The sequence below is a fragment of the Lissotriton helveticus genome, chromosome 2_2, assembly GCF_964261635.1.
Source record: "Lissotriton helveticus chromosome 2_2, aLisHel1.1, whole genome shotgun sequence".
Lineage (NCBI taxonomy): Eukaryota > Metazoa > Chordata > Amphibia > Caudata > Salamandridae > Lissotriton > Lissotriton helveticus.
The window spans coordinates 81091817-81114745 of record NC_136060.1 but is presented as its reverse complement, the minus strand read 5'-3'; the positions used below and the strand labels follow the sequence as shown (position 1 = coordinate 81114745).

At 44.4% G+C, this 22929-nt stretch overlaps 1 protein-coding gene across 6 annotated transcripts in view; it reads left to right on the top strand.

The window, feature by feature from the left end:
* Window positions 1–22929, top strand: part of ZDHHC2 (zDHHC palmitoyltransferase 2) — a 647387-nt gene that overhangs the window by 228144 nt on the left and 396314 nt on the right. For all 6 annotated transcript variants that reach the window (XM_078678140.1, XM_078678138.1, XM_078678139.1 and 3 more), the window contains exon 6: window positions 8030–8062. In XM_078678140.1, the coding sequence (XP_078534266.1) occupies window positions 8030–8062 (33 nt within the window). The remainder of the gene's footprint in view (window positions 1–8029; window positions 8063–22929) is intronic.

Below are 22929 nucleotides of genomic sequence, written 5' to 3'. Positions count from 1 at the left end.
ACGTGAGTCCCAGGCACTCCACACCACTGGAATCAAGCTAGCCGGGCTGATGAGAGGTGTTACCTCGAAACCGGGCCGGTCCTCGGATGCTTGTTTCCGTTCTGGGAAGGACATGGCTTTTGTAGTTCGGACTGGACTGTTCCCATGGGGCACAGGGTCAGCGCTGATTTGCATATCGCCATTGTCTAACCCAGGGTGGTGTGCAGTGGAAAAACGATGGATTTGGGCCCAGATCTTTGGACTGGGGTGAATGTGTGACATTGATCCACATTCTGTCCATTATTGTTGTGTTTGCAATTACCGCTCTAAGTGTACTGGGGATGCTCAGACGTGAGTCCCAGGCACTCCACACCACTGGAATCAAGCTAGTCGGGCTGATGAGAGGTGTTACCTCGAAACCGGGCCGGTCCTCGGATGCTTGTTTCCGTTCTGGGAAGGACATGGCTTTTGTAGTTCAGACTGGACTGTTCCCATGGGGCACAGGGTCAGCGCTGATTTGCATATCGCCATTCTCTAACCCAGGGTGGTGTGGAGTGGAAAAACGATGGATTTGGGCCCAGATCTTTGGACTGGGGTGAATGTGTGACATTGATCCATATTCTGTCCATCATTGTTGTGTTTGCAATTACTGCTCTAAGTGTACTGGGGATGCTCAGACGTGAGTCCCAGGCACTCCACACCACTGGAATCAAGCTAGTCGGGCTGATGAGAGGTGTTACCTCGAAACCGGGCCGGTCCTCGGATGCTTGTTTCCGTTCTGGGAAGGACATGGCTTTTGTAGTTCGGACTGGACTGTTCCCATGGGGCACAGGGTCAGCGCTGATTTGCATATCGCCATTGTCTAACCCAGGGTGGTGTGGAGTGGAAAAACGATGGATTTGGGCCCAGATCTTTGGACTGGGGTGAATGTGTGACATTGATCCACATTCTGTCCATCATTGTTGTGTTTGCAATTACCGCTCTAAGTGTACTGGGGATGCTCAGACGTGAGTCCCAGGCACTCCACACCACTGGAATCAAGCTAGCCGGGCTGATGAGAGGTGTTACCTCGAAACCGGGCCGGTCCTCGGATGCTTGTTTCCGTTCTGGGAAGGACATGGCTTTTGTAGTTCGGACTGGACTGTTCCCATGGGGCACAGGGTCAGCGCTGATTTGCATATCGCCATTGTCTAACCCAGGGTGGTGTGGAGTGGAAAAAGGATGGATTTGGGCCCAGATCTTTGGACTGGGGTGAATGTGTGACATTGATCCACATTCTGTCCATCATTGTTGTGTTTGCAATTACCGCTCTAAGTGTACTGGGGATGCTCAGACGTGAGTCCCAGGCACTCCACACCACTGGAATCAAGCTAGCCGGGCTGATGAGAGGTGTTACCTCGAAACCGGGCCGGTCCTCGGATGCTTGTTTCCGTTCTGGGAAGGACATGGCTTTTGTAGTTCGGACTGGACTGTTCCCATGGGGCACAGGGTCAGCGCTGATTTGCATATCGCCATTTTCTAACCCAGGGTGGTGTGGAGTGGAAAAACGATGGATTTGGGCCCAGATCTTTGGACTGGGGTGAATGTGTGACATTGATCCACATTCTGTCCATCATTGTTGTGTTTGCAATTACTGCTCTAAGTGTACTGGGGATGCTCAGACGTGAGTCCCAGGCACTCCACACCACTGGAATCAAGCTAGCCGGGCTGATGAGAGGTGTTACCTCGAAACCGGGCCGGTCCTCGGATGCTTGTTTCCGTTCTGGGAAGGACATGGCTTTTGTAGTTCGGACTGGACTGTTCCCATGGGGCACAGGGTCAGCGCTGATTTGCATATCGCCATTGTCTAACCCAGGGTGGTGTGGAGTGGAAAAACGATGGATTTGGGCCCAGATCTTTGGACTGGGGTGAATGTGTGACATTGATCCACATTCTGTCCATCATTGTTGTGTTTGCAATTACCGCTCTAAGTGTACTGGGGATGCTCAGACGTGAGTCCCAGGCACTCCACACCACTGGAATCAAGCTAGCCGGGCTGATGAGAGGTGTTACCTCGAAACCGGGCCGGTCCTCGGATGCTTGTTTCCGTTCTGGGAAGGACATGGCTTTTTTAGTTCGGACTGGACTGTTCCCATGGGGCACAGGGTCAGCGCTGATTTGCATATCGCCATTGTCTAACCCAGGGTGGTGTGGAGTGGAAAAAGGATGGATTTGGGCCCAGATCTTTGGACTGGGGTGAATGTGTGACATTGATCCACATTCTGTCCATCATTGTTGTGTTTGCAATTACCGCTCTAAGTGTACTGGGGATGCTCAGACGTGAGTCCCAGGCACTCCACACCACTGGAATCAAGCTAGCCGGGCTGATGAGAGGTGTTACCTCGAAACCGGGCTGGTCCTCGGATGCTTGTTTCCGTTCTGGGAAGGACATGGCTTTTGTAGTTCGGACTGGACTGTTCCCATGGGGCACAGGGTCAGCGCTGATTTGCATATCGCCATTGTCTAACCCAGGGTGGTGTGGAGTGGAAAAAGGATGGATTTGGGCCCAGATCTTTGGACTGGGGTGAATGTGTGACATTGATCCACATTCTGTCCATCATTGTTGTGTTTGCAATTACCGCTCTAAGTGTACTGGGGATGCTCAGACGTGAGTCCCAGGCACTCCACACCACTGGAATCAAGCTAGCCGGGCTGATGAGAGGTGTTACCTCGAAACCGGGCCGGTCCTCGGATGCTTGTTTCCGTTCTGGGAAGGACATGGCTTTTGTAGTTCGGACTGGACTGTTCCCATGGGGCACAGGGTCAGCGCTGATTTGCATATCGCCATTGTCTAACCCAGGGTGGTGTGGAGTGGAAAAACGATGGATTTGGGCCCAGATCTTTGGACTGGGGTGAATGTGTGACATTGATCCACATTCTGTCCATCATTGTTGTGTTTGCAATTACACATAATTGCAGCATCGTATAATTCACTCAGGGTACAGAGCATGCATTCCGTTTTTGTGCGGCCAAACATGTGCACGTAGTGGTATGCTCATTGGTGGTCTATAAATAATTAAGAGTGGTCATGTGCCAGTAGGTTCAAAAGGTGACATGCATAGGAATACGCATTCGGATGTGTAAAGGGAATTGGTGTTGCAGGGGGCTCAAAACAATCACATGCATTAAAATGCGCTATGGCTCCAGTGGTAGAGCCTCTAGTCGACGATATTGCGCCTCGGTGTGTGTGATCTTTTGAAAAGTCGATGTGAAATGTGCCCGTCTGTTATTATTCCTCACGTGGGATCGAATATGCGCTCATAGCCACAACCTTGAACTCATAGAACCCGGAGATTGTTCTCCACGGGTCCCGTGCAGTTTGTCTGCTCTACACATACCTGTGAAATGTCTGTGTTAAACCAACAGTTCAGCACGAGTCCTCGGTCGGTCTGAGGCTCCTCGCGGTGCTGCAGCTCAATGCTAGGTAAATGAGGGCTCGGCACCCAAGCGCCAATCGGATGCTGGCTGGGGGCTCGGCACCCAGCGGCCAATCAGGTTTTGAGTAGCATGTGCAATGCATAGTCATTCCCGAGTCATCAAGGGAGTATGTTCAACGGAGCCAGTATTCTCGAGGGAATATACTGCTCTGGATTGGTACTATTAAAGGGGAAAGTTTATAGTTATAGCCACAGTGCCTGAGTGTAATTCGGTTCGGAGAGTTGAAACGCATATTACTCGTCATGAATGTGAATCGAATGGTTTGAAAAACTGTTATGCAGAAACTAAATCGTGCATGATGGATTCAAAATTTCCTGTAAGTTATACATCAGCGTTACAGGGATGTGTACAATATCTTATAATAAACAAATTCAAATTCTTAGTTGCCCTCTCACAAGCATCTCGGATTTGCATTTTAAACTTGACAGCAAGTAAGTCGACTCATATAGCATGAAGGCGTTCCTCATACAATGGTATTCACAATATGGTTGCGCATTTTCCGGAAATGTAAACTAAGTAACTCTTATGTAGACATCACATTTCATGCACATTGAGTTGGAACAATTCATATCCCTTATATATCATTGTAGCATAGGTCTGTGTAGTATCAATATCTTGTATTAACCAAATTATTGATACTTCTCACATTCTCAATTAATTTGACAATGAATTATTCCTATGCATGTCACCTTTTGAACCTACTGGTACATGACCACTCTTAATTATTTATAGACCACCAATGAGCATACCACTACGTGCACATGTTTGGCGCACAAAAACGGAATGCATGCTCTGTACCCTGAGTGAATTATACGATGCTGCAATTATGTGTAATGCCCCAATAACCAAGTACTCCAATACGGTATCCTTTCACTTGTAGAATGATGCCAGATTAATACAGCAACCATCATCCAGAAATGACTGCAAACCCTACCGTCTTATGCTGCTGCATGAGGACACACTCCCCAGTAAGTGTCCCCCCTATAGATACGTTTTCTTGGCCTTTCAGCCAGGACATCCCTTTGAGGACTCTTTTCCATTTTTTGTATTTTTCAGAATTTCTAGGAGCCTCACAGCCCCTCACCAGGACGGAACATTTGTTGACCGTCATTTTTATGTAGGTAACCCCTACATTCCTTGTCTCAATTGTATAACCAATTCACCACGCAGGCCATCATTAATAGCCTCCGCCTTACTTTATAGGCTCTCCACCATGTCCTGATGAAGACCCCAACATGAGGCCACACTAACCCTTCTGCACACAAGGGGTCGAAACGTAGACTGCGCCAACCAGACACACCATAGGATTTGAAGCAATGAATATATTTTTACCTATGTGTGATGTATTTTGGGAACATTAATACTACCTTGATTGTAAAGGCGTATTTGATTTTACTGTGATGGTTCAATGTCACACCACCTTTACCCAGTCCCTCACATACCTTTTCACTTCCCTTCCCATTTTCACTGAGAGCACTATCTGAATGTAATGATTTTATGAATTACATTGATGGATGGTTCATCAACTACTAATATGATGAATTTTTGGTTTGAAGATTTCAAAGAATGTTTTCTTGAGAATAAAAGAATGCAATTTGACTAAGAATAAGGCCTCAGCTATATTCCATTGAATTGAATTATATGTGGTTTTTTGGCATAAAGTAAAAAACTTGTGTAGATACAAGACTGTTAACTCGGACCACTTTTCCTTTTTGTTCAGCCCCTGGTTGGAGCCAGGTTTCCAGTCACTGGGTGTGGCCCCTCGTCCGAAGCACCGCGCGATGCTATGACAGGCCGGACCCCAGGTGCTGGCCGCACCCCACGCTGTCTACGTGGGAGCAGCTCCGCTCTTCAGGCACCCAGAGCCATACCCTCCACCACTCTCTCACGTTGCACAGGCCTCAGCCCCCTCCCGGGGCCTCCAGGCCGCGTCACTGCTGCTGGGCTCCTCCCGGGCCTCCCGGGTCCCGCTCCTCTCCGGTTGGGGGCCGTTCTACAGTCACCAAAGCCGGCACCCATGCCGGGACTCCACTTGCCGTCCGGCCGCCTCTGTCGTCCCAGGGAGGTGGGGAAGCCTCGTCCAGCCCCCGGGCGCCAGATGGCGGCCCCCGACTCCGCCCAGCTATGCCGCAGTGTCTTCTGCGGCCCCCAGCCTCTTCGCGGGCCGTGCTAGCCACTCCGACCTGCCGTGCCTTCTCCCTCTTTGCGTCTCGGCGCCGATGCTCCTACGCCGCTTGCGGGAGGCCCGGGGCTCAGGGCAGTGTCCCGCAGTCACGACCGGGTGTCCAGTCAGCCGTTGGCGCCATTCGCGCCACCTTGTCACAGGCCATGTCTCCGCCCATCACCAGCCGCCTGCTGCTCCGTGGTCCCGGAGCGGAATCCACTTGGCTCCCGAGGCTCCTGCCACATCCGCACACCGGTCCCCAGCGGTTCAGGCCCAGTGAACGCCTCTCACAGGTAAAAGGACCGGATAATAGGGGGCCTTGGAACGGAGCTTCACTCAAGTGCGTCCGTCATGTTCGCAGGCTAGCCACGCCCCCCGTGGCTCCCTATATTTTGGTTGCTTATCATTGGGAGGGTGAGCTTCTCTGTCCCACTACCTCTCCCATATGTTTGATACTGAATACACAGTGTCATGTATCTGCATTAAGGGATCTGAGAGAGTCAAATACCTCCCCTCAAGAACTTCCAAAATATGGTGCAGTGCACAGAGGCCTGGGAATAGCAGTTACAGGATTCACCACAGCATAAGGTTGTGGGAAGCAGTAGGTGCGTACAGTCTTTATGCCCTAGTTAGAGACTGAGGTTGAGTATAAAAAAATTACCTTTTTGCATGGTAAACCCCTCCACCCTCATTTTTTGCTAGATTTTATTGCTGGTGTATAGACTCTGAAAGCTAAAGGCTGCAGTTACCGATGGTTAAGCTCAGGTTTAAATTGTTGAGATCTAACTGGACTAAATATGGAATAGTGCAAATAGTACTTGAAGAGTACTTCAACTAATAAACCACTTTCTCATAAAGAGTTTCTAAATCACCTGCCTACACAGGACAGCTTTACAAATTTGCTTGGTAGCACTGACATTGTATTCATGAAGAGGCATGTCATTAGAGACATCTTCACTGAATGGTAGAGCTAGATAAATAGATAGATAGACAGACAGACAGACAGACAGACATAGATAGATAGATAGATAGATATATAGATCTGATAGATAGATCTGTATGTGTGTTAATGAAAAACAGTCCCTCAATTCCTTCTACATCATCATGTGGATGACACAAAATATATTGCAACCTCCTCTTCTCTATTGAGAAATCCGCTTTTGCACTTCCAACTCCCATCACGTGATAACCTGCATTGCATGGTGTAGGGTCTTGGGGTGCCTTTACATTTTCTCCAGCTGTATGCAAATCAAGACCCCAAGCAACCTAAATCTTTATTGAAACTATAAAGAGATTGCAATAATTGGAAGGTTAGTGCAAGAGAGATATAAATGTGTGGGTTTTGGTACCATTCTACCAGAAAGGCCAGTCTTCAGAAAACAAATACATTCTCATAGAGCAGACTACAATCTTAATCCCCATTTATCATTCTGTCGGGGCTAATCTCCTTTATAGAACATTAAAAAAAGAACTGAAATGCCTGCTGCTTCAAAGTTGTTTTCAACTGTGACTTGTTACTAGATGACCGTCCATTGACTTTACCATTAAACAATATACATTTTCAGAAAATGTTTTGCATGTTATATAGTCTGTAGGTCTTTTTTTAACTTGTTTGATGTGAGCTCTATTATACCCTTCTATGTTTCATTATAACATTGTACGTTGTATATTTCTGTATCCTCTTGTAACTTGTACCTATATAGAGCTGCATGCTACACTTTGGACCTGGTATGTGTTATATGAAAAATGTAAATACATAAACAACGTAAATAACGCAATTGCACTGTACAACATTTCCATGAAGTCCTATCCGAGCAGTGACATAACCTATTAACCTCCCCTAAAACCTATCCCAAGAATGACATAGGCATCATTTGACATTTAAAGTCAGAGAAGGTCAAACCACACCCACCTTGCCCCTCATTTTGCCATTCAATGCGGTGGAAGCGCAATTGTTGGAAGTGATCTAACAACAGATGACCACATCAATATAATCGAATTATTCCGATTTCTCTGAACTTGCTAATTTCTTATATTGTTGTGCATATTTTAGTAATCGCAGAGCGTGTACATGTAACGTGTTTTGCTATGCAGGTAGAGATTATTCACGATGAAATAGGATTCTCAGATCATAAATGCCCCTTTCCGACATGTAGCTCAATCAGATGCAGGATGGATGCTATTGTCACCCGCAGAAACCTGTTTGTTCTGTAGATGACGTGAATATCATGTTGCCCAAAATTGCACTGTTCTACCTAGCACGCTGATTACATGTTAATTTTTTTCATATTATATATGTAAATGTAAAAAAAGTAAAAACTGAAGATTCACTGAAAAATACTTCTCGCCATTGTGGTCTTCTGCAATGTTTTGAATGTACATTCATTGATCTCTTTCTTTTCTCTTTAGATGTATTTTGAAAATGGATCACCACTGCCCTTGGTAGGTATTCTGCGGCCATAAATTTATAAATTTAATTATTTTTTAATATGTTTTATTAGATTTGCATCCTCCATCACAGAGGTGGTCTCTGCTGCATATGACAGTACACTAGAGAGCAAAAATAACATTCAAAATTGCGGTCTTTGAAAGAACAATGTTCAAACATGTTTCTGCACTATAATATATCAAAAAATGAATTGGGATCTTCTTTTCCTCAATTGTTTCTTCTGATTATTTGTATCCTGTGAATTTGTGAAGCATTGAGAATCAAAGACTAGCATATAAATACCACATTGACTCCCGCTAACCTGGAACATTAAATATTCATGCTGCACAGTTGTTTCTCATAACTGTAATTAATCCACAGGGATGACAGAGTGGAAGAGAACTGACACATGTATATGGCTTCTATAATTTCCTCTTAATTGATGGTGACTTTTCGAAATCGACCATAAATATATTATGAGTAGACAGTGATTTTATTGCAAGTCATATCTCTCCAATGCTAAGAGGTAGACCACATCTCTTAATCCAGCCAAAAAATAACTACACTGTAGAGGATATTAATGGCTTCTATTCAGTCTGGACATGATTCAAATTAGCTGGTGACGTGGTTTACTGAGTTAAAACACCCATACTTGAACATCAGCTGGAATGAAATGTTATTGGTGACATTCTTATCAGAAAAAAAGTTGACATCTTGAAACATGGCAAATCCTTTCGTTTTGGGCGCCATCCTGCCCTGGGCAGGTCATTCTAGCTGGCACCAGCGACCCGCAGGGTTCAGACCTCCCAGGCGAAAACCATGACTTCCCTTGCCTCTCATGGGGGATTACCAGAGCTGTTCAACCCACAGGAGCCCCACATTCTTCATCCATACAACCACCCTGTACGGGATTTGCCCATGTCTGGGCCTTCATGGGGGTCCTCGCTTTACACCCCACAGAGACACAATAGTGCTTCTTAGTCTGGAGCAAACAAGTCCTGGGTAGGTACCGTCACCACGGACTATAGACTAAGGGTGCCCCTCTTTGTTGCCTTCCACCTTTCTGTGCCCAAGCCTGGGCAACTAAGGAACGTTAAGTCCCAGCCAACCACCCTCTCCCCTTGGGCTGTCTGGAAAGTCATTTTCCTGGACTATCAAGCCCCCACAAAGATATCCGATTGGCCAGCTACTGACTCCATAAAGCACATTATACCCTTAACCTAGTATTGCCTAATAACAAAGATACAATTGTAGATGATGCAATCTCTCTTGTATGGACATACCATAGTGCAATTGCTTTTTATATCCAGATTAATACAGATATGTGTCTTCCAGAGTGCTATCTTTCTTATATTCAGACTAGATGCAGGCTAAACAATCTCACACAGCATAAATTCTCTAACACCTTGCAGAAATCCAAACACAACTTTAGTGACTTGATATCTGAATGCATCACTCAGTGTAATCAATGAATAACCAGTCAATAATATAGTTAAATGACTTTTGTAACCTTAAATCACACAAGCTTTGTCTTCACAAGCCCAGGTATAATCAAAAATTGAGGGAGGTGAAACAAAAGTGTAAATAGGCCTAGAAAAAATGGGGGATTCAACGACTCCTGAGTAAACCCAATAACAAGCTACCATATTATCTTATAATAGCTGAATAAGAAAAACCTGAACCGATTTCAGAGCAGGAAAAATATCCACTCTTCCAATCCCAATAAAGAGATATTTAAGATTCCCTAGGCAACCTCATTTGCTTAAACAATGGTATCACTCCTTCACAGGACTCTCTTGCTAAGTTCTTCAGCGATAAAATAAGGATTATTTGTGATTCACTAACAGTAACCAATCCCCCCACCAGGCCAGTGCCCACTTCACCTATGTCGTCTGTTTTCAGTCCACTAACCGAAGAAACAATACATAAACTCCTTCTGAGTATCAACTCAGGGTCCCCGCTAGGTCTATGCCAAGCTTGTGTAATGCAACTAGGAGCTCAAATTATTGTACCTGTTTTCACCCAATAACCAATCAATTGCTCCACTGGGATATGTACACACTGAATAAAAACAGCCATAGGAAAACCACTGCTAAAAAAATAGATACTGGACACCTCAATATTAGCTAACTATAGACCAATCTCTCAGCCATACCTCCCATCATTATCTCAGAAAAAGAAGTTAATTCGTAACTATCCTGATTCCAGGAAGCCGAAAACTTACTGGACTCTTGTCAATCAGGATTCAGCTCCTACCACTGTACTAAATCCACCTTTCTCTCCTTTCTTGATGACCTATGGCTGCTGACAGACCAGGGTCGCTCTGCTGCCCTTGTTCTGCCAGAATCGATCTGTCAGCAGTATCTGATGCGATTTCACACAACACGCATTTGGATAGATTGTATCAGTCGTAGGTCCAGGGAATGGCTCATGCTTGAATTAGAGATTACTTACAAGACCGGGCACAAGAGTTTGCACTGTCTTCATTTTGCTGCTCTTTAGATGCTGGCACATCAATACTACCACAGACCTCCTCGCTGAGCCCAAATATATTTGATATTTATGTTGCCCCATTAGCTAGACTTATCAAATCAAATGGTGTCACATTTATGCCATATGCTAATGATACCCAACTTGAATCCATCAATTGTCATCAGCCTCAATTAAAGTGCTCCGCAACTGCTTCTTAGCATTTGTAACTTGGATGACAAGAAACTTTATAAAGGTTAACATAGAGAAAACAGACATGTTGACAGTGGGTAATAGTTTTGCTGACCAGGGGTTCGATTGGTGGTCCTCAGAACTAGATGTTCCACCCATTCTGGGAAGTGAGGTACCTTACCTCGGTTTCCGTGTTGACTTCTCTCATACCCTATCAGGTCAAAGCAATACATTATCTCTCCTTGCTTCTATTATCTTAAACTGCTTAGAAAAATCCTTCCTTTCCATAATATCCTGACAGCTGATATTCAAAGCTTCTTTCATGATTGCATTTTTGTAACTCACTTTACCCAGGTAAGTTTTCAATATTCTTAAATCTGCCCACATCTCCCACCAAATCAAAACTTTCCACTGGTTTCCCGCCCCTGCTCATAATCTTTTCAAACCCATGTGCTTAGTTCACAGGGCATTCTACAAACCTGGCCCTAAATGCCTTCAGGTTGTGTGTTATAAATCTTCCGACACCTCATCTTAAACTTCTCAAAATTCTTACAATACAATTGTTGGAATTCCCATCCTCTGTCTCACAGATGTGGAAAAATCATCTGAGCTGTAGAAAAGCAGTTAAAACACATTTTTCCTTCTACTCATAAAAAACTCTTCCTCTTTTACCTGAAATACTGGCCAATCCTCATCCAACATACCTTGTTGGAAGTTAGTCCCACTTATTAAATTCTATGTAACAGAACATACATTCTATATAACGTATTGTACATCACAATTTAGACTGCCTAGACTTCTGATAAACAAATCCGATTATTGAAAAGATTCACCCTCACACAATGATTATTTTTTCGCCCATCAATAGCCAAGCTTCTTTACCTTTATAAATCCACCTGCATGGTAGAAAAAGACTGAAATATTTAGACATTTTAGGGATCATCTGGTAGCCCAATTCACACAGTTCAGTTTAATAAAGTCACAAATCTCCTCCTGTGAGTTTCTGGGTTCCTGCTTATTTTTGGAGTAAATGAGGGCTAAGGATGTGACGTTACAGCCAGAACTGCCGACTTAGGATCTAGAGAACCAAGTTTGAATCTCGGTGGCAGCTCAACATTCAATGTTTCTGGGCACACCACTTAAATTACCAGTGCCAAAAAAAAAATATGAACATGACTCTATGTAGCGCAACTGGTGCTCATGTAAAGCGCTCCAGTACCTTCTGGTGGTGTTTGAGCTATATGAAACTGCAAAAAAATAAAATCTGAAATAGTCCCATGCACATTCCTGGAAATCTACGAACATTGAACATTTCCAGGTTTAGGCTCAGTTGCTACTATATACCAATGAACTTATATCACACACTAATAATTTCAGCTTATTAAATTAGGTGAAAAATGGATTGACACATTTGATTTTCTTTTTTCTCCACAAGGAAACTCCGTGCATCAACCCCAACAAAATCTGGGGTTGTTCATGTAATGCCCCTCTCTAGGCACTCAGTTAAGTTAGTGAATTGATGTCCTTACAGTAGGTCTGATGTTTAAATTTTTGATGCCGTGAAATGGTTGCATTCCTACTAGACAAGGTAACCATGTTTGTAATGGGGTACAAGTAAGAAGCCCCATGTCCCGTCTTCAATGAGTTTTCACCTTGCATTGTTGTGTTCTTGATGGGGGAGACCCTCATGAGCAGGGCTGGCTTTAGTGCTGGTAGTTCCTCATGAGACAATAGTTTTTGGTGCCTTCTCCCCACCAATGACCTGCTCTACGCCTACTGATTCCCTCAGTACCACCCTCCAAGAGCGCCCCTCATGTCTCCATAGCCCTTCTCTGGTATACATTTCATTTGTTTCAATGCGCTTGTTCGGGTTGGCTTTGGTAACAAGAATGAATATTTACCCAATTGAACACTTTTTATCAACATTAGGAATAGATGGTAAAAGAATGGGGGAAAAACATCACCTCCTAACCTTTATTTTGTAGTTTGAAGCCAGCTCTTTGAATCCAGTTCATAGTCAATTTGCTATAGTAGGATTGTAACTTATTAACTGCTCTAACAAAAGGATCTCAGTGACAAAAGCAGTAATACACTGACCTAGCCACATGAAATACAGTTCTGTGATCTGCATGGTACGCGTTCCCCGCACAATCATAGTAGCCCTCTCGGCTTCTTTGTTATGAGTCAAACTGCCACTAGATAAAACTCCAATCTCTCTCCAGCAGGAACGTTAGTCACCAGAGTCTTCCCTTTGCTGTCTTTATGCTTCAATGTTTGTTGGACTATTGATGCGGCTACCTACCCGGCCATCTCACCTGTCACAATGTGCCAAACCAGTTTCAGATGCATCTCTTCTATGTCACAAAAAAAAGAATATCAACAGCATCTTCCTCTGTGGACTCACTGTTTTTCTCTTAATTGTTGTCACTCTCTGGTCTAATAGGTTTAAAGTAGCCCTGTATGAGTAGGTATAAGAATGATTAAACACCTGAAAACCTTTATTTAGAGTGCAGAATTGTTTATATTCCCTGCCTACAAATTTCTTTGAAATGTCATTTAATGTAACTTGATCTATGTACCATTCATGCCTTCATAGTGAGTAATGTGAGAGAAATCCTTAAGTGGCAAAATATGTTACTGATGTTGTATCGTAAAGACAAATAAACACATATAGACAATGTCAAGCAAAGACCAACAGTAGAGTCAAAATAAGCAGAGAATACAAACTTTGTGATTCGGGTACACTGGGAGAGGTGAAGAGCTGAAAAGAAGAGTTTGAAAGACTTCAAGAGCCAATAGAGTTTCCAAAAAGAAAACACAAATAGAGAATTGGAAAGTTATAAGGAAGTTGAAAATAATTTACATCGATTTAAGGAAGTGGCAAAAAGATGTGTTATACAATTCGAAATATTTGATTCAAACCTTGGCAAAAGGTTATAATTGCAGTTAATTACAGTTTACTTTGCAGAATAGTGTATGTAGCAAGGGGTGATATTCACCCAACTGTCTAGATACATAATGTTTTGCAATTCCAGCTTTATCAAATAAAACATTAATCATTGGGGGGGAGGTTGATATACAAACTCTGTTATCGAGAAGCAGTAGAGAGCATTATTTGAGAGCCTCTAAGCACTTCTGTCTTTTATTTCTAACAGCCAGTCCTTTCATTAGAAGGCAATGGACTTGTGAACATAGCCAGCATCAGTGTGACTTCCTCTCGAGAAAGCAGAGTCCTCTCTAAGATTCAGCCGCCCCCTCCTCAGGCCTTGTGCGAGCCGTGCCTGGCCTTCATTAACGTGCAGTGCCACTTAACACAGAGCTTGGCTTGCAGCCAACCCCCACTCAACCAAACAAGCTGTGTATGGCCTTTAGCTATTTGCAGCATGCTATTGTTGTGTTACATGGCCATGTATGCCTCTGGCTGCGGGTCACGTTCTCTGTGTGCAGGGCCCGCTGAAACTCCTGTGACACTGATCCAGCAGAGCACTACCTCTGGCTGCACAGCCTCGCCTGTGCCAAGGCCCTGTGCCAGCCTCTCAGCACTGAACCAGCAACTCATGACTTTCGGATTGGTGCAGGGACAGTCCTTGTTCCAGACTGTGAGCTACTGAACAAGAAACCTATGGCCTTTGGCAATGTACAGTGGGCAATGGGCACAGGTCCAAATTTGACTCCATGAATACTGTGAGGAAGCTGGAACTCTTGTGTTTTGGGGGCTGCATCTCCCCCTTTGAGACTACCCTCATCCTCCCTGGGTCAGAGGCTGCTACACCTGCTGCCATTGACCCCAATATGACTGCTTTAAGGACCTCGTTCCGTTGTCTGGCATCTTACAAATGGCCATTATTGAGATGTTTCTAGGCAGTCAGTTTGACTGGAACCTCAAATACGTCTAGTGTCTTTTTATCAGGTTGTGACTGAAAAACCAAAATCTCTCTTCCATATGATTTGTTTATTTTTCAAATGTATTGCCTTCTAAGGATCCTAGAATCAGAATCTGTGAATAATCCAAGAATACACTGTTATAATATATAATATTTCCTGAGTGATTCCCCCTTCAAAGCCCACCCGTCACCCTTTTGTAATGCAAATAGTTAACAAACGTCTGAACAAATTTACATCAAACTAAAAGTTTGTTATTTGTAATGTGCAACAATGTTAGAAGCCTAGCTTCAAGAAAGAGCAAAAAATAACAACAAAACAGGCACAGACTGTAAATAAGTTACAATAAAACCCATCCTGAATATAACACTAAGGGCCAGATGTAGGTAGGCTTTTACCGGGTGGTAACGGCCGAATTCGGCCGTTACCACCCGGTAAAAGCAATTTGACATGTAGGGCCCTGTAATTTACAGACTCGGTAAATTTACCGGTAGGTAAATTTACCGAGTATGTAAAATACCGAGTCGGTATCATTACTGATTCCGGACAATTGGTATGTAGGTGGGACTCTTCTGAGTCCCACAAGCAGTACCACATCGGTATTTTACCATCAAATACTACTTGATGGTAAAATACCGTTTCTGGTGTGCATGCACATGTGTGCATGCACACCTATGCCATATGACAGGCAGACCTGCCCTTAGGGCAGGTATGCCTGCCACATGGCACCCGAGCCTCTTTTGGGGGTGCCAGAGGGTGTCAAAGTGACACCCCCTGCACCCTTGTGACAGTCGGTATTTTCCGATGTGGTAAATACCGACCGGTATATGCCCAATCAATCCTATGGGCTTCAAAGCCCATAGGAATGCATGGGCATTAACTGGTCGGTATTTACCACATCGGAAATTACCGACTGTTTCCGATTCGGTAATTGCACATCTGCAATTACCTACATCTCGGTATTTTTATTTTCCGACCTCTTAAATACCGAGTCGGTGTGACTCGGTATTTAAGAGGTCGGTAAATAAAAATTACCTACATCTGGCCCATAATCAGGAAGTTAAGAACAAGCAAGAAGTGGAGAAACCACTAAAGACACAGCCTGTCAAGTACAGCAGGATATGAACTCCCTGCTCTTTGGAGGTTACTATCCATGCAGGTGCAAGGAATCAGTTTGGTTGTCAGGATTAAAGTAGAAGCTGTTTAAGTGTTTTTAAAAGTTGTTACACTGTACTGTATTCCACTCTATTCCATACCATTCCACTCCACCCCACGCCACATCACTCTAGAGTACGCCACTTGACTCTATGCCATTGCACTCTATGCCACTGCACTCTACGCCACTTGAGACTACACCACTCCACTGCACGCCACCCCACGCTACGCTGTTACATTGTACTCAACTTGATGCTATAGCACTGTGTGTCACACCAGTGTTCACCACTCCACTCTATGCTTTTTCATGATATTCCACTGTACGCTACTCAATTCTACATCACTCTAGTTTACGCTATTCCACTGTACAGCACTCCATTTTACTCTAGACATGCTACTCCACTGTACGCTACTTCACTCCACTCTACTCTACCATATGCCACTCCACTTTACAATATGCTTCTCCACTGTGCGGCACTCCCTTCTATGCCACTCTACTCTACGCTATTACATTGTACTTCACTCTACATTATTGCACTGTGTGGCACTCCACTCTATAATACTCCAGAGACAGCCACTCCACTGTACACTATTCCACGGTATGCCACTGCCCTCCTCAGAAGTCCTTTCTATGCCACTCCACCCCACACTATTCCACAGTATGGTACTCAACTCGGCGTCACCCCACTCTGTGCTATTCCACTTGTATGACACTCCACTCTACTCAATGACCAGTGGTAGCTGATGACATGCATAAATGATGGGGCAAATAATAAATAATTTTGATCCTCTATCAGGCACTGTGAGAAGGGGGAATGCCTTTAAGGTCATGGCTTGTTACACACAGTGTTTATAACAGACCACAACTGAGAGCTCTGGGGTTGAGGCTGAAGGCACTGAGAGATTTTCACAGTGCCTGTCAGTGGGTCATAAAGTAAAAAAATAAAATATGTACTTGTCCACTGACTCGCCTCCTCCAGTCATCCTCTGTGTTCTTCGGTCAAGGAGCAAGTGGTTTCAGAGGCCAACACCCATTACGTCTCCAGACGCTTTTCTCATGTTGCTGATAATGTTAGGCAGCATGAGGGAAGTTATAGGATTGTTTGGAGCGGAATCTCTTGATGCTCCCTCAGGCACTGGGGGCCTGTGTCTGCTCTCCACCCAGCTGCCTAAAAAAGCTTGGGTTGGAGAGGTTGAAAGTGTGCATGTCAGGCTGGCCATCACAAGACAGCCGGCCAAAGTGGCATTCACATTTTAAACTAGAGTGTGCACCACTCCTCCCTTGCTGCCAATCAGCAGCAGTGGTGGCTCCGCCCAGATTCTTGGCTCAAGAGCAGTGAACAAAAATGGTCATAAATGAATTTTAATGGTATTTTATTTTACAACTTTGCAGCATTTCTTTTTCAGTGGGGTGACACTTCTCTGTCCTAATGGAAGATCTGTGGCTGTCTCCAACATGCAATTCCACTCTATGCCAGTGCATTATACTCTACTACAAGTTACTATACTGTATGACACTCCAGTCTATATTACTCCACTATATGCTATTCAACTGTATGCCACTCCACTCTATGCCACTTCACTCCAATCTACAGTATTCCTCTGTACACCACTCTACTCTGCGCCACTCCAATAAATGCCCCTCCACTCTACGATATTCCACTGTGCACCACTACACTGTGCCCTATTCCACCATATACCACTCCACTCTATGCCACTCCACTCAACTGTACCCCACTCCAGTGTTTGCTTTCAACTGTACGCCACTCTAATCTATGACCCTAAACTCTACACCACTCCACACTATGCTATTCCACTATACACCACTCCAGTCTACGCACTGTACTGGACAGTATTCCATTCTATGCCACTTCACTCACTGCCACTCCACTCCAGTGTGCGTCACTCCACTCAACATGATTCCCCTCTATACCACTCCCCTTCATGCCACTCCATTCTACTCCATACCACTGTGGACCACTCCAATCTACCCTTCTCCACTCTAAACTATTCTAGTGTATGCCTCTCCATGCTATGCCAATCGAGTGTATGCCAAACCACTGTATGCCTTTCCACCTCTCGCTTCTCCACTCCACTCCACTCTACACCACTTCACTCTATGAAATTCCACTGTATGCAAATCCACTCCACTTTACGTCATCCCACTATAGGCTATTCAAATCTATGGAATTCAACTCTACTTTACGAGATGCAACTCAGTTCTATGCCACTCCAGTCTGTGCTACTCAAGGCTACAACTCTCCTCTCTATGAAATGCCACTCCAGACTATGCCACTCCACTATATGCTATTTGACTGTCATCCACTCCACGTCACTCCACTCCTTGGTATTCTACTACGTCACTCCACTCTATGGTATTGCACTCTACACCACTCCACTCCACTCTATGCTATTCCACTCTACATTATTCCACTCTAAGCCGCACCACTGTATGCTGATCCACTCTACGCCACTCTGCTTCATGCCACTTCACTCTGTACTATTCCATGCCACTCCACTCTGTTATTCCACGCTACGCTGTTCCACTCTTCGCCTCTCTATGCCACTCCACTCTACGCCACTGCAATCTACTCTATTCCAGTTTATGTGACTCCACTCTATGCTTCGTCACTCTATGCTACACCACTGTACACCACTCTGCTCTCCGGTATTTTACTGTGTTCAACTCCACTCTACACCACTACAGTATACAATATTCATCTCTTTGGCACTCCGCTCTTCTGTATGTCGCGCTATTTAAGTCTATGCTACTCCTATCTACAGCACTCCACTTTATGCCACTCTAATCTATGACATGCCACTACGCTTTACGCTACTCCACTCTACGCCACTCCACTGTATTCCACTCCTCCCTACTCCTTTCTAGTCCATTCTACGACACTCCACTGTATGACAGTATACTGTACTCTAAAACACTCCGATTAACAACACTCCACTCAACAACAGTACACTCTAGTATTTAAAAAACTTTTTTATTAAAAGAAAACAAAGGTTAAGGATATGTTATAGTTAGGAAAATTACTTCTTCTTTCTATACAAACAAACCCTAAACTGCACAAACGTTAGAAATTCCAAAGTTATAGTTATAGTTTACATTCATAATTTACACACCACCTTCAAATTAATTAACTTGTGCACCTCCATACACAGTGTAGTAAACTCGTTAGCCACACTTCATTAACTATAGCTCACCAATCTACCATGCACTGTATTCTCAAAAATTATGTGATTTGAAATGCTATAGGTGTTGTTATGAATGGTATGATTTCAAATGGTATAAGTGATGTAATATGAAAGGGTATGAGCAGTGGACGATAAGGCATGAATTATAGTTAATGTAGTGTGGCTACATTAAGTGAAGCTACAAAGGAGGAAAGGAGGAATTATATAGGCATCATCTGAAGGGCGTACAATATCCCATCACTGTTCCTACTGACCATAAGAACTTTTGATTTTTGAAAACAGTCTTTTTTAACTCGTTTTAACAAGCTGGTTACCATCAGATTAGGTTTGCCAAGCACCAAAGCTGATGCCTTGCCAAGGTTGATTATAGAAGGAAAAGAAGATGAAATCAAATGGATATAATTAATTTCACCTAAGATGATCGTAGCCAATATTCAGACCCTGTTCAGGTTTTGAAAAGGTATTTCAGCAAGCCTATAAGACTATTGGTGGACAAGATTTTGTGAAAAGTGACATTGCCCATAACTTCCATAATGGAATCTACTTTCATAGTTTCCTATGGTAAAAACACAGCACCTCCTTGAATGCTGCCATAAGAGATTCAACACTGAATGTTTTAGTATATAAAAGACCTGTGAGTTACTCAGTCAGAACACCTGGCGGAATACATTAATAAGAGACGTTAGAGACTATGTGAGCAGTTATGTGCTGTGTGCCCTGTCCAACATGCATTCCAAAGACCTCAAGGTTGCTTCATTTTCCAGAAATATCACCACAACTATTGCATACGTGTTCAATGGATTTTATCACTGAACTTTCTTTGCAAAAGGGATACACCACCATCTGTACTATGGTAGAATCTTACACTAAGATAGCCAATTTTTTACATTGAAGGGTCCTTTCTGCTGCCAGGTCCCTAATTCGGGCCCTCGTTTATGGGGATATAGCGTAGGGCAGCGCAGCAAATCACCTTGCTGTGCTGCCCTTCACCAAAGTGAAATAGCAGCAATGCACCTTATTTCTCCAATACTCTGCAAATATGTCCTGTCCCCCAGCATTGGTGCCGTTCCGGCTGCCTAGCGTCAAGGCAGGCACACTTGCACCATGGTGCAAGGGTGCCTGTGCCTGTTGTCAGAATTGTTTTGTTTAAGTGCAGGAGGGAGCACCTTCCTGCACAAAGACAATCCGGAGAGGCATTTTCTTCTTTCTATGTATGCTGCAAAATGCAGTAACATACAAAAAGGAAAAAACGAGGAGAAATAAATATATTTCTCCTTGTTACGTCTGCCCACGTAGGCCTAAGATTTTGATGCATTCCCAGGTTCACAAGTCCTAGTAGATCTGAGAATGCATCAAAACCCATAGAAGTTGCATGGGAACCCCCATCACAACACCCATGGAATGCCTCCCTTGCGCAGAGCATGACGATGCAGCGATTTGCGCTGCGTTGCCTTACTCAAGATTTATGAGGCCACTCAAAGCCACACAATGTGGCTTTTCCTGGCTTCATTAATCTGACTCGGAGCCTAGAGTCACACATGTACCACTTTGCGTGGTGGAAACGTGACACAAGGCTCTCATACATATGCCCCTCAGTCTTTTGTCCATCTTATATTCCCAGCACATACATTAGTTGCCAAATTTGTGGCATATTGAGGTTCTTTCCTGGTTTCTGGAAAAAAGCATCAATCTCTTGGTATTTCAGTTATGCTATTTATCTCCTAATCTTACTTTCATTGACGAGCTATTAGGAAAATCCAGTCACATTGTTGAGTAATATCTCCATTGGCTTTGTACACAACAGGACCAGTACTTGGTTAATGTACTATTAATGGCTGAGTATATGTATAAAAGTACGACATTCTGCTGTGGGAGAATCCCCTTCTTCTTTTGTTCTTATGTACACAATACATATATGGTGTCTCTATGATTTATTTCGCCTTCTCCTGTTCGAGATACCAGTGGTTTAATATACTCCCTAAAAGATCGATACTAGAAAATGATGTCCTTGATGCAAAAATCTAAAGACATTGGTTCTACAGCAGTCTTTGAATAAATGCACCTGCTTCCATTGCAACACAACCAGGAACTGTTATACTGTCCCCCAACCTAAAACCTAATTATATAACCCCAAACTAAGTGGAATGGCTTATTAGTTTAGGTGCAGTAGCTGAAAGTAGCTGTGAGTCCACAATACCTATTGATTGCCTGCTGGAGAATGACCTACAGTACACTTCATGGCAGGAAGTGGAGGTACGGTCATTTATTCAGATGTTGGGGTTGCCTGATAGGGTCCATGACAGCCTATCAGGGGAGTCAGAAGGACCTTTAGCCTGAAACAGGTGCCCAGGTGCCTGCTAGGACGAGCACGAGCAAGGGACATGAGAAAACTACCCCAGAAGGTCCCACACTCTGGGAGGAGACTGCAACTGAGGGTGAAGCCCTGGAATCTACAGGAGAAGACATTGCTACCATGGGAGACCTGCCTAGTCTACTAGCTGGATGGCAAGCAACAGGAGGACCATCCCAGGCAGATGTCTGCAGAGCACAGAGGAAGTGCTCATCTCTTAAGAGTCTACAGCAACAGGCTGAGGCCCAGGCAAATGGTGACACCTCTAGTGATCACCAGCTTTACTGGTGTACTAGCAGCCCGTCCCGACGTTGTCCAGGTACGAAAAAGAATGTCTTAAATGGTTAGAATAGGCAAGGCAAAGTCTTTTTAAAAGTTCATGGCATAGTACATTTATTGTTTCATACGACTTGCCTGTGCGGCTGCTCAGAACCCCTCTTTCTGTTGCGCGGACGGTGAGCGTGTGCTCTGCGGTTTGTTGTCCTTTCCGCAGAATGCGAACGTGTGTGTCCGCTCCTGCCAACGCCCCTGATCAGTCCTGGCATGCACACTGAGGACGTGTGCCTTAGTAGGTTCACGCACTCCCCAAAGACTTGCTTGGTGCACTTAGATGCCCCACATAGCATCACTGCCAAACGCCACAACTCCAAGGATGCTATTCCCCCTCTACGCAATGCTTTGGGCGTCTCTGAAGGCACACGCCTACAACACTGCTAAACGACACACCCACTTCAAGACGTGTCAGAACGCTATTCTCACACAGGACGCTTTTCTCACACAGAACGCTTTTCGCAAGCATTGCTTTACAGCAGAACGTCCACGACCACAACTGACTACTTTGTCCCAAAACAGTCTTTTTCACTTGTAATGTATATATTGGGCTGGTGTATAGCCTATGTCCAACTGCTTATACTCACCTTTCCAATGCTGTAATGGGTGTTCTGATTGGCGCTGTAGTTCCGGAGTTTACCCGCCTCAAAGGTTTGGGCTCTTTCTTTATAATATTAGTATAGATAGTAAGCCTAAGGTAGGTACAAAAGGGAGAGCAGAGTAGGTCTTCTTGGCTCTACTCATGTCACATACAGCAAATCCAGTCCACCTCTGTTCATCCACAGATCCAGAAGCGTTCTCTGGAGGGTACTGGGGATATCACATTTATGCCCTGTCCCTGCCTGTGGGTGGGAGACAGTCCAAGCTACTCCCTAACCAATAGGGGGGATGTTCCCAGGAGTGACTGTACACAATTTTGCAATACTTCTTGTGTATTTTATTGCAGACATTCCCACAGTGCCCCTCTCTGCCCAAACTCAACTTGGCAAAACCTTTCTTCACCTGAACAGAGCTCCTGTACTCGCCACAGAGGTGTGTCAGGGAACTAAGCAACCCCTCACCTGTGGTCCCTCTAAACAAATTATGGGGTCTGTTTCCTCTTCCACTGTGCCTGGTACCTGACTGGCTAGAGGGACAAAGGATGGGGGCAGGTCCATGTTTCACGGTATATAAAACTTTATAAGTAAATTAGCTACATCTGTCTGTGATAGGAGTAAGCTTTCATGAAGTTAATCAGGGGATTGGCATAGCCCCAAGGTCATCCTGTCAAGGAAAGGGCAACACCTCCTCAAACCGAGG